The 13,005-nt window shown below is 35.2% G+C and overlaps 1 protein-coding gene across 1 annotated transcript; it reads left to right on the top strand.

Annotated features, from left to right (window-relative positions):
• Positions 1 to 1,027: 1,027 nt before the first annotated feature.
• Positions 1,028 to 3,346, top strand: LOC145109633 (putative inactive receptor kinase At5g67200). The gene is made up of 2 exons (XM_079046860.1): positions 1,028 to 2,635; positions 2,715 to 3,346. The coding sequence occupies exons 1-2, from the start codon at positions 1,093 to 1,095 to the stop codon at positions 3,269 to 3,271; spliced, it is 2,100 nt and encodes a 699-aa protein (XP_078902986.1). The 5' UTR covers positions 1,028 to 1,092; the 3' UTR covers positions 3,272 to 3,346.
• The last annotated feature ends 9,659 nt before the right edge of the window (positions 3,347 to 13,005 follow it).

Below are 13,005 nucleotides of genomic sequence, written 5' to 3'. Positions count from 1 at the left end.
ATTGTCTTTTTTTGTTCAACTATTGAACAATTACAATTCACCCATTGCATCTTTAATTAACTTCAATTAGTCCCGAATTAATTCTAGATTAATTCTAATTAATAATTATTCAATTTTAATTGATTGCACATTAATTTATTAATCATATAAATTAACAAATCATTTATTTAACAACTGATATCATATTAATTTATTAATCACATAATAAATTAACAAATCAACTATCTATTTGTATTTAATATATTAATAATATAATATATTAATAAATCATTTTCTTATAATTTCCAGTTAGTTTATTAATCATATAACAATCTAATAAATTATCATCTCTCTATAAATGTCATTCTAATAAAGTTTTAGTTATGAGGGCAACCCACAAATGATTTTGTTTCTAACTACAAGAATATACTAATTTAGTTGATGGCTTAGACATCTTAATCCAACAGATACTAACATAAGATATTTGGAATGATTTTCTTACGGAGATGGAGGTGGCAGAAGAGATATGTACGGAGATAGAGGCGATTGAAGGTGGCGGACAATGGTGGAAGTTGGTGGTGGTAGCGAACGATGGTGATAATCGGATATGGAGGTGTGTGTTCTTGAATATAGGTGTGGAAGTTCTTGAAAGTGCGTGTGGATGTGAGAGAGTGGATATGTGTGTGTGTGTGTGTGAGAGAGAGAGAGAGATAATCACAATGGTGTTTTCGCCATTTCATAAATGTCTAACAAAATCTATTAACAAAGTTAGTCATAAGGACAACTGATGTGCAAAATTTTATTAAAATTAATCATTAATGTAAAAAAGAAGTTTCATAAGAATTGTATTGGGAAGAAATTTAAATACATAAAAACCATTTGAGAAATTTTGTCTACAAATTTTAAGATATATTTGTGACCTTATAAAAAGGCTGGATTTGTCTTTTTGTCTTTTTTTTTTTTTTTTTTTTTTTTTTTTTTTGGTTTTATTTACTGGTATATTTTGAAACTTGTATAAAACCTTCTTTCATAAATGATGAAAAGGATAGGGGGTGCCCTTCCCTACCCTCTTTCAGTCTTTCTCTTTTGAAAACCTTCCACGTGATCCTGACTATGTTTCTTTTTAGTGACTATTACAGTATCACTACACCAATATCATCTTCTCCATATGCCCTCTGCGACCCTAAAACTCCATGGCTTCAACAACAACAATCTCACACCCCCTTTAACTCTAAACCCACCGACATTAATTTCAAGATGAGATCAACCTTCATTCACATTGCCATTCTTTACTTCACATTTTACGGTATAACTTTGGCAGCATCAAATCAGAATCCCCATGATGATGCTTTGTCGTTGTTAGCCTTCAAATCCGTAGCAGACACCGGAAACAACCTGGGCTACTCAGTTCAAAATATCTCCGCCGTCTGCATATGGCAGGGAGTACAATGCCAGAACAACGGCAAGGTGGCCCGGCTTGTTCTTGAGAACTTGAACCTCGCCGGTGTTTTTGCTGCCAACACATTGACTCGGATGGAACAGTTACGATATTTGAGTCTGAAAAACAACTCGCTCACCGGACCGATTCCCGATCTCACCGGACTCGTTAACCTTAAATCGTTGTTTCTTGACCATAACTACTTCACTGGTTCCATCCCGCCGTCAATCTCCTCGCTCCACCGCCTCCGGAATCTAGATCTTTCCGATAACAAGTTAACCGGTGTCATTCCCGTTGAATTATGTAATTTAGACCGATTGAACTACCTTCGTCTCGATTCAAATCATTTAAATGGTTCGATTCCTCCTTTCAATCAATCATATCTTCAAATCTTCAATGTTTCGGATAATTTTCTAACCGGTCATGTTCCGGTGACTCCTACTCTTGCTCGCTTTGGCCCGGCGTTGTTTTCGATCAACGGCCGACTTTGTGGTGTGATCGTTCGTATAGAATGCGGCATCAGCGGACAATTTTTTGGTAAAAATTCGTCGAGCTCATCAACGCCTCCATCGGTGGGAAGAGGCAAAAGCGGGCAACTACAACCGATGGAGGGTTTTACAAATTCGAATTCGACAAAGCATAAACGACTTGTATTGCTGGTTAGCTTCTCCGGCGGCTTATTGGTTGTAATTACTTTAGTTGTATGTATAATTCTGTCGATTAAGACGTTGGAGAAGAAGAAGAAGAAGAAGAGGAGAAAATGTATTGTTCCTACTCGTGAGACAATTGAGATGGCAGAGGCAGCGGAGGTGATGAGGAGGGAGGAGGGAGGCGACTTGGAGAAGAAGAAGAAGGTGAGGAAGTTGCATCAAGGGATGAGAACGGAAAAGAGTGGTAATCTGGTGTTCTTCACTGGGGAATCGCAGCTTTTCACGGTGGATCACTTGATGAGGGCGCCGGCGGAGTTACTGGGGAGCGGAACAGTCGGGACGACGTACAAAGCGTTGCTGGACAACCGTGTGATCATGTCCGTGAAGCGGCTTGATGCCTCGAGATTAGAAGGAACAACGAACGAGGCGTTCGAGAGACAGATGGAGGTGGTGGGTAGGCTGCGCCACCCAAACCTGGTGGCGCTCCGAGCTTATTTTCTGGCGGAAGAAGAGAAGCTTCTTGTTTACGATTACCAACCAAACGGAAGTCTCTTCACACTCATTCACGGTAAGTCCCCCTCCCCCACCACCACCAGCTACCGCGAGTAAACTCATTAAACGATTCAACACCGATGTGACATTTGCAGGATCAAAATCGATGTTGGCCAAGTCGTTACACTGGACATCATGCCTGAAAATTGCAGAAGACGTAGCGCAAGGACTCTGTTATCTCCACCAAACATGCAGCCTCGTTCACGGCAATCTTAAAGCTTCCAACGTCCTCCTCGGCTCCGACTTCGAAGCCTGCCTCTCCGACTACTGTCTCTCCACCCTATTTAACGGCGACGGTGTTTCTGCCGCCTACAAGAAACCGGAATCACACCAACCAACTGCGAAATCCGATGTTTACTCATTTGGGGTTCTGTTGCTTGAGCTGCTAACAGGGAAGACTGCATCGGAGCAACCAGACTTGACGCCGGACGAGCTGGTGAAGTGGGTAAAGTCGAATAGAGATAATGGTGGTGGGGGCATGGAGATGGAGGAGAAGCGGGTGGAAATGATGACGGAGGTCGCGATAGCGTGTAGCGTGAGGACGCCGGAACTGAGTCCCACCATGTGGCAGGTAATAAAGATGTTACAGGAGATAAAAGAAGCTGCAGTAATGGAGGATTGTGGATTGAACCCATGGATTGAAACATCATAGTATACCGGAAAAGGGTAGAGTGGCCGGCCACGTTGTCATAACTGGATTCATAGTTACATTTTGGTTTAATATTTATTTTTTCTTTAAAAAAAGTATTAATTTGCTTAATAATTTGTTTTATAATCAATACACGTAAAAGTTAAAACAAGATGGATTTAAAACATTTAGCTAAAAAAACAAATAAAAAATGTTTAGACTATCCACGTACCATTTTTTTATTATATTTTATATCTCATGTCTTTTAAATATTGAGGATTCTCTTGATTATACGTACGAATCATATACATATCTTCACTATTATCATTATTATGATCTATCTGAAATAAATTAATTATTTTTAATAAACTTTAATAGAATAAAAGTAAGCATTATTATTTATATAATAATAATAATATGTATTAAATAAAACATCAGTTTAAGTTGAGTTGTCGATGTGAAAAATATAAGTAATTGAGTTATACAAGTGGAAGATAAAGAAATTAGTTTTATAATTTGAAATTTTGATTGAGTTGGAATGCTAATAAGAATAGTCTTAGAGTTTTAGAGTCTCCGTATGCCATCAAAACTTGAAAAACTCTATTGTAAAATAAAGTGTTAAGAGCCCCTCGGTGGCGGGTGTCATCGATAAGAAAATATGTAGAACGTGTATTTGGAGTTGTCCGATCACGTTTTGTAATTGTTACCAATGTGAATTCCGATTTTTTGAAAAAATATTTTGTTTATTTATTGAACTCTAACAAAAAGTTTTTTTTTTTTTTAAAAAGAAAAAAAAAACATAACAAATGGAAAGTAATGCCATATATGGCCTTAAAATGTGATATTTAATTGAAAAACGAATGATATTAGAAATTTCAAAATGACCATTAAAGACATAAATAAAAAGTTTTTGGAAAGAGTTTGGTGCAAAGGAGAAAAATACAATTATGTATTTTGATCGCATTATGCCTTATTCCAAACTTTTTGCCATTTTCTTTAACTTTTTGTTATGTTTCTTTAATTTTCGTTTTAGATTTAAGTAAAAACGAAAATTTTCTTGCGTTTTTCTGTCACACCCCAAACCAGAACGGCGGAAACGTCTAGGAGCAAATGGAGTGACTTCATGTACAGTATCATAACAGTTGAATATAAATGAAACATAGCAACACAAACATTCATACATTGAGATTTCAAGTATTACATTGTTTACAAAATTCTGTTTGTTCAAAAGTTGAATACAAATGACTGAAAAGTAAAAAACATGAAACGACGACACCGGCCCTCAAGAAGGGTTGAGTACCTGTCTACTAGTTTCCTGAGAATACAAGTGATTTTGAAAAGTATCAACAATTAAGTTGGTGAGTTCATAAGCATTTTGTATGAAAAGGGTTTGTAATTGTTTCGCAAAGAAAAATGGTTTCGTCTACTTCCAGAAAATCCGATATTTTCTTTAATATGATCTGTAATTGTATGTAATTCCTTTATATATTTTTCATGTGAAATGACAAGGTATGTTTTCCAGAAAATCCAATATTTTCTTAAATATGAACTGTAGTCTTAAACCCTAAGACCAAGATGTAAGTGATGCTGTGCTGTAAATAGGGTGTAGTTTTATTTCTTTTCATAAAACTAATGAAGTATAAGCTTCCCGTAAACCAAGTAGTTTCGCTAATCCCTATGTGAGTTATTATAATCATGCTTGATATGACTGTTATGCATGAACGACGTTCTTCAGGCGTCGGAGTTGGTAAACTTTTGTCACCCTAGACTTGCCGGTCTAACTGTAGCGAACAGTTGAGGTGTGGGGTTGTCAATCCCGTATTGATCTATACACAACGGTCTCGCTCTCCCTCTAGAAGACTCTGATTATAATATAGGACTTAAGGTGTACGCTAGGTACGTACGGTGAAGAGAACGTCTCACTAGAGCATTAACAGATTTACGAGAACTATGACTCATTTTTCTTGTAAAACAAAATAATTATACATTTGAATAATTTATATGGTTCTTTTGAGAAGAAAGTGTGGTTGGTGACTCCCAAACTAGACCAATTATAGTTTGTCTTATAAGTTTTGTTTAATCTATTTATGTAATCCTTTATATAAATATAAAGTTGTAATCTTGTCTAGTATCAAAATTTGAAATCAAAACATAATATTTTTGGGTTGTGACCCATCAAATTAGTAATGACTATAATGTAACCATATTTGCTAGAAAAGCTATCTTTTAGTACAAGTTTCCAAAAAATCGTGTAGTTTTACAAATCATAAATTCGTAATGATTTTATAACATGGATTATGTTTGTTTCGTTAGTTTTGCAATCCAAACTAGTATATATATCACAAATAATAATACAAACACTAGTATTAACCATATGTTATGCAATTTATAACTTATCTTTAACATGAGTTGAAAACATGTAATTATTTGTTAGATAAACAAAGGTTTACTTGTATTCCCCCCCCCCCCCTTTAAAACATGAAAAAGCTTTGAAAATATGGGGGGTATGAACTCACCTTGAGTTGATTTTGTGGATGATTTGTAGTGTGGTGAGGAAGATTTCGAGCCTAAAACACTAGTATGGGCTTGATGAACTCCTTGAAGTTTATATTACCCTAAGGATGTCAACGCACAATAAGGTGTGTAAAGATGATGAAAGTCACATAAGAATATGTAGAATCACTAGTGGTTTACGAAAATACTTACAAAATTCCTAAGGACCACTTTGATGATGATGCTTTTTGGAGAGAACCAACTTGTTCTTTGAGAGAAGTTCTTATGGAATATGGAGATGAAGGGAGTTAGAGATTTTGAAGGAAAAGGATGAAGAAAATGCTTTCTGGACGTGATTCTTAAAGGAGTGATTTCATGGGTATCTGGAGGGTAAAGGGAGGTATTGCATGAGTATGTGTTGGGTAATTGGGAGTAAAACCGAATTATCCTATTACGAGGTCACACCTTTTGATATTACATGGAAAATCCCGCTGGAACTGCTTAGAATTACCGAAATCACCCCATTCCTTGGTGATTTCGGTCCTAATTCTCCCATGAATCATGATTTTCGCCTTCGTGGGCTTGTGCCTTTGTGTTTTCGGTTTTAGGTTATTATAGGTAGGAGATTTCGGTTTTGAATCACCCACAAGGGTGATTTCGGTTTAGGGATGTTCTAGGGTGGGTGGGGTACTAGGCCAAATACTATAAAACAATGTTTTTAAATTCATAATTTCTATTTCAACTATTTGACTTGCTTTATCCTAACTTGTTTGTTTTCAAGGGGTTGTTATAAATATGATTTTCAAAGTATATAATAACTCATATAAAACATGCCCATTATGGCTTTCAATGTTTTGTTGCATCAAAGTTACGTTGCGAAGTCACTTGTATACGGTTACAGTTTAGCCATTGCTTGATCCAAATTTTTTGGGTTGTCACATTTTCATCGGATTTAAGTCATGTTCTTGAAATTTTAGAATAATTTTTTCTCTCTTCAATGTGAGTTTGAAATATTTTTTTTTTATTATTGTTAGAAAAAGTACTTTTAATGTGCCATAAACTTAGGCTATGTTTGTCGTACTAGCTGATAGCTGAAAAGCTAGTTATTAAGTAAAAAGCTAGCTGATAAAAAAATGTCGTTTGATAAAACTATCTGAAATGCTAACTGAAAAATATAAAATGACTTAAAAGACATTTAAAAGAATGCGTTTCTACAATTAATTAAGAGGTATATTTGGAAATTTTTAAAAAAACTCAAAAAAAGCTAGTCTAAGTAGCTTTTTAAAAAGTTAGCTTATAAGTTACTTTTTGGGCTGTCAAACATTACAGCTTAAAAAAGCTCGAAAAATAAGCTATTTTATCTGCTAGTTGTAGCGCACCAAACATAGTCTTAGTCTCAATTGTCTAAAATGACCTATGCCGAACAAAATAATCATTTTTTCAAGAAAAAAACTGATCATTTTAATTATATATTTCCAATCATGTTAGTCATTTTGTGAATATCTCTCTATGTAGGCTATAAAGTATTATATTGTTGTATAACAACTTGGATAATACGATACAATAATTATTAAGTACTTGAGAATGACATACATATGTCATCTTGAATTATCAATTATATCTCAAATATGCAAATCATAAATACAATTAATCCATCATGTTGTCCCAAGTAATGAACAGGGGATGAAAAAGGTAGTTATTGAGAACCAAGTGAACACTGCAAAGGAACTCTTCGAAACCCCACATTTTCAACAGGAGATTTCAGAGGGGTTTCCTTCGGTTTCTTCTGCCTCGGTTCCACTAGGTTTTGGTGGGGTAAGATTTTCCTCACCGGTTAAGATGCGTTGTGGTTCTAAAAATGGCAATCCCAGCTCGTCTTTTGTTGCTTCGGCAGTTAGTAATAATAAGAAAAACTCGGTTAGAAAGAATATAACTAAGTCTTTTATTCATCATGGTGGTTCGGTTTTGGAGGACTTCTCTAAGTTTATCGCGATTAGATAAAATGAATGGTTCAACATTTGATTTCAAATGTGGGTCAAGATTTTGGTGTGAATGATGTTCATCAATGAATATTATGTCCATCAATCTTTGTGGGTCTGGAGATCGGAAAAGAAGATGGGTAAAATCTTTGTATATTAAAAGTTCTATTTCTTTTCTTGCTATTCAAGAAACTTTTATGACTCAAGTTGATACGGTGAAAATTAGATCTATGTAGGGAAACTACCACTTTGACTTTGCAACCTCCTCTGCTCCGGGTCATTCGGGGGGATTTTATCTATGTGGGTTCGCCTTGTTTCAAAAGAAGATCAATTATAAGTAACGAAAATGTCTTAATTGTGAAAGGTGAATGGGTTACTTCTAATCTCTCTTGTCTCATGGTTAATGTTTACGCATCGCAAGATCGGTATGAGAAAAAAGCTCTTTGGGATTATCTTCATTTTTTTTCGTAAGAAAGAATATTCCATTTTTTTGCTTTAGTGATTTTAATGCAGTTCATAATGAGGAAGAACGATTGGGTACAACCTTTTGTCCTTATTCTTCTAATGATTTTAATACTTTCATTAGTGATTCTTGTTTGGTGGAGGTTCAAATGGGAGGCTTTGCGTTCACTAGATCAAATGTGCACGGTACAAAAATGGCAAAGTTAGCAGATCGTTTTTTAATTTCGAAAGAGATTACTGAGTTATTTCCTAATATTCAAGCAGTTGCATTGGAGTTAAAATGGTCGGACCATAGGCCTATTTTTTCATAATTCTGTTATAGACTATGGCCCTATTCCTTTTAAATTTTATAATTTGTAGTGTTCTTGGGAAGGTTTTAATGACATGGTGATTGAAGTTTAGAATGACTTGGAAGGTTCGGTTATTTGCCCTTTCACCCGGTTTAAAAATAAATTGAAGATTGTTAAAAACAAAATCCGTTCTTGGGTGGTGGAGGAGAAAGAAAAAAAGAGAGGGACAAAAGATGATGACGGTTAATCGTTTGCTTCAAATTGATAAAGAGATTGATGATGGGGCTTCTCCAAAAAAAATTTGATGAACGGTCTTCTTTGATTTGTTTTCTTAAGAAAAATGACAATGACGAGGCAAGTGATTTAAGTCAAAAAGAAAAAATTGTTTGGGCTAAGGATGGTGATAAAAACTCAAAAATGTTTCACGGTTTGTTGAAGCGTAGAAGACGTCAAATGGCGGTGTGTGGTATTCTTATTGATGGTGTTTGGAATACTCATCCAAGCTATTTTAAAAAGGAATTCTTTAATTTCTTTTGCGACAAATTTAAGGAGGTGCATTGTTCGGTTTTAGAATAGAGAATCTCTCGTTTTTCTTGCCTTAGCCGAGAGCAAATGGAGGAGCTGGATAAGATTTTTTGCGAGGAAGAAATAAAGCAGACTATGTGGGATTGTGCAGGGGATAAGGGGCCAGACCTTGACGGGTTTAATTTTTATTTTATTAAAGGGTTTTGGGATACTCTAAAGGATGATGTGTTTAGTTTTATGAGAGATCTTAGTATTAGAAAGTCCATCCCTCCTGGTTTCAATTCTTCGTTTATCACTTTAATTCCTAAGATGAAAAATCTTATCTTGGTTAATGACTTTCGTCCAATTAGGCTTATTGGTATTATTTTCAAAATCATTGCAAAAACTCTTGCAATCGTATTGCTAATGTGGTGGGTTCTTTAGTTGGTATGGAGCAGTCTTGCTTCATTAAAGGAAGACAAATTATAGACGGGCCTTTAATGATTAATGAGGTGGTGGCATGGTGTAAAAAACAAAAAAAATAATCCATGATTATAAAAGTTGATTTTGAAAAATCATACGAATCCGTTTCTTGGGATTTCTTGATCAAGATTATGAAATTTATGGGGTTCTTTGCCAATTGGATCTCTTGGGTTAAGACGTGTCTTACTTCTTCTAGATCTTCAGTTTGGGTGAATGGAAGTCCGACTGCAGAATTTACTTTGGAAAGAGGTCTTAGGCAAGGAGACCCTTTGTCTCCTTTTCTCTTTCTCCTTGTCATGGAGGCTCTGAATGTTGCGATGTATGATGTGGTGGAGTTGAACATTTTTAAACCTTTCAAAGTGGGAGGTAATAAGATTTAGTTATCTCATCTTCTTTATGATAATGATGCAATTTTTGTAGGTAAACGGTCTAAATAGAATGTTGAAAATTTGGTGTTAATTCTAAAATGTTTTTATGAAGTTTCGAGTCTCCAAATTAATTTTTAAAAGTCAAAATTTTTTGGAGTGGGGGTCTCGACTTCTGAGGTTCTCGGTTTTGCTAGTGTAACCGGGTGTGAGGCGGATTTTTTTTCCTTTCAAGTATGTTTCAGTGTCAATGCTTATGTGGAAATCCCTGGTATCCACTTCAACTTCAGGAATGATATTGTCCTCATCCATCCAATCACTATCCTCGCTCACTATCATCTTTGATGGATTTTATGCATAAGAACAATCTTATGTGCTCATACAAACCCTAATGCTTGGATCTATGTTTCTCTATTGTACATGCAATGAATCCAAGACTTACAAACCCTAGATCTATCAAATAAGAACTGAAATAAGGGTTTAGTAATTACCTTTGATTATTATATAGCAATAACAATCAATCCTTGCTTTGATTGGCTTCAGAAAGCTTAGTGCCTCAAGTGTTGCACCTTTAATGGAGTCACAAACACCACTAAGCAACTTGGATGAAGAGGGAGGAGAGAGGAGACACCAAAAACGGCTGGAAACCCTAGAGGGACTCTTAGCCACGTTTTTGGGGCATAGGGGTCCTATATATACATGTAGGCTATTAGGGTTTGCAACTAGGAAACCCTAATCTGACTGCTTAAGCCCTAAGCAGTCCAATGGACCATTCCAGAAGGCCCTTGGACGATTTCTTTATGGTCCTCCATATAGAATTCGTCCATTGCCATCTAACGGATCCTAAGCCCAATTTTGTAACTATCTTATAATTACAATATCAGTCCCCTTAATTTAATTAATCTCTTTTAGTCACAAAATTAATTCTTAATTAATTCTTGACTAATATTAATTAAACATTATGATTTCTCCTTTAATATATTATTCTTATAATATATTAATAAATCATAATTAAACCTTTCTCTCCTTAATTCATCCTACATATTGCTATGGTGAAGGCAACCCAAAAGGACCATGCTCATAATCGGGTCAAGTACATACCAAAATAGTTATGGACTTAGACACTAATCCAACAGTCTCCCACTTGGATAAGTCCAATAACTATTTTGCATAACTTCAGAACCTGATCAACAATCGTAGCTTTCAAAAGCCGCTGTCAACTCTGATCTTATCAGATACGCGTGTCCTTTAGATAAGGGATTATATATTCCTCCATTCTACAAGATATCGTATAGACATGAGACATGGATTGAAATCATTCTCTCAGTCTATGTGTCGTTTCCCGATTTCCGATTTATGACGACTGACTAATTGAACAAATCAAATCAGTCCTGGCCCGGCCGAGCACTTTCCTTTGTCATCACTAAATCATCGAGGGCCCACAGATATCGCTTTTATCCCACTTTGGGTAAAAGGAATGGATAAACTTCGACTCAAATGCTTGCTTGCACTTACTAATTGAATCACACACAACAATAAGTTTTATAACACCAAGTTACTGGTGCGTTTACTTATCATCAATGTGCAACTGATCAGTAAGTAACAACTCACACGTCTTGGTTTCAAGAATATACAATATTATCGTCTCACAATCACTCGTGATAAAAACCATGAAGTGATTCAAGTGAGCATGGGTTTAATCCAATACTTTAATCTTATCAAAGCACTCATGAACTCTGCAGCAAACTTGTGCTATGTCTAAACACTTTAGACAATCTACAGACAGATTCATGACAGTCTTCCTTCATACCTACTTCCAACGTATGACCGACCGTGGAGGTTCGAATAACCTAGTTATTCTGGAAGTCAAAACATTCAAAGTGAAACGCAATAATAATATTAATCCTATATGGTCCCAAAACTTTTTGAGCGTAAATAAAAAACACTTTTATTTAAACACCATATTGATTACTCATTATTCATTGCTTACTGTTTCAGAAAATCAACTTATTACTCGAATTATAACCACAATTGTCCCATGCTCCAAGCATGCACACTTTGGTTTCCTATGGTCCAAATTTTGTGAAATAGATCAATTGAAAAAACTTTTCCAATGAAACTCATTTCACAATCCCTAATCCTTATCATTAGTGTAAGAATACAAGGTTCTTGCCACTATTAGAATATGTTAGATTCTAACATTTTATGCAACGAACCTTTCGTAAAGTCATATAGCACCAAAGCCACCAGGACTTGGCTAATGAAATTACTAAGTTCTCTATTATAAATTGTTAGAGAACAATTTTATAGATGTGATGTCTCTCACTCAAAGTACATTCCTTTGAACATCCTTTTGCATAAAAGTTTCTAATCTACATAGATTCTTAATTTCCAACTCCCATTTATGGAAACATTTCCATATTTGCCATATGACAACTCATTCTTAATAGAATCTTATATATTCATAATAATGTCAATATAGTCCATCCAGTACTATACTTCCAACTACTCACAAGCGACAAATCCTCAGCGAACCTCAGATCGTCCTTTGATAGTTGTTTAATTATTTTAGTCAAAACCATTTCTAGTCCTTTTCCCCTCTTAATGCCCTAGGCATTTGGAAAATATTAGAATGGTCAAATATTATAGCATATGCAATCGATCATATACCCGAAGCGTATTGGACACGATGCATAATGTCTCACATAAAGACGTGATACTTTATTAGCCTTCTGCCATAATATTTTATGTGCCCTGTTCCCACAATTCGAACTACGAAGAGGGATGCCGTAATCATAATCGAATTTTGAGAATGCATTATGTATCCTTGACTAAATTTATTAACGTTTCTCGATCTAAGCTTTAGAATTTTGAAACGAAGTATAATATTCTCTCCCTTAATTATAGCAAAACAACTTTTCAAACCTTGCAACTTTGCAAAGTGAATCTTTGTTTTCTATAATTAATATTGCTAACTTGCAATACTTACCATAATAATCATGCTCCCACTAAAATGATGATTATTTTCTTACCAGCATAACACTTATGCTCCCACTCGCTTTGATATGTATTCAGAAAACAATTGAACTTCTAGAAAACAATGCTTATTGAATTCCTTAAGTTCATATTTCTAATACCCAATGCTTTGATAAGCCTTTATCTAAGCTTTTTAAGCTCATACA

This window comes from Lactuca virosa, chromosome 1, assembly GCF_052849685.1.
Source record: "Lactuca virosa cultivar CGN04683 chromosome 1, Lactuca_virosa_CGN04683_v6, whole genome shotgun sequence".
Lineage (NCBI taxonomy): Eukaryota > Viridiplantae > Streptophyta > Magnoliopsida > Asterales > Asteraceae > Lactuca > Lactuca virosa.
Note: the sequence above shows the minus strand (reverse complement) of the source record. Positions and strands in the feature narration are given on the sequence as shown.

Excerpts from the sequence above, each read along its gene's own strand:
- LOC145109633 (XM_079046860.1), top strand. The coding sequence starts at position 1,093 with ATGTTTCTTTTTAGTGACTATTACAGTATCACTACACCAATATCATCT. Across the intron at positions 2,636-2,714 it reads TCTCTTCACACTCATTCACG|GATCAAAATCGATGTTGGCC; the intron begins GTAAGTCCCCCT and ends TGACATTTGCAG.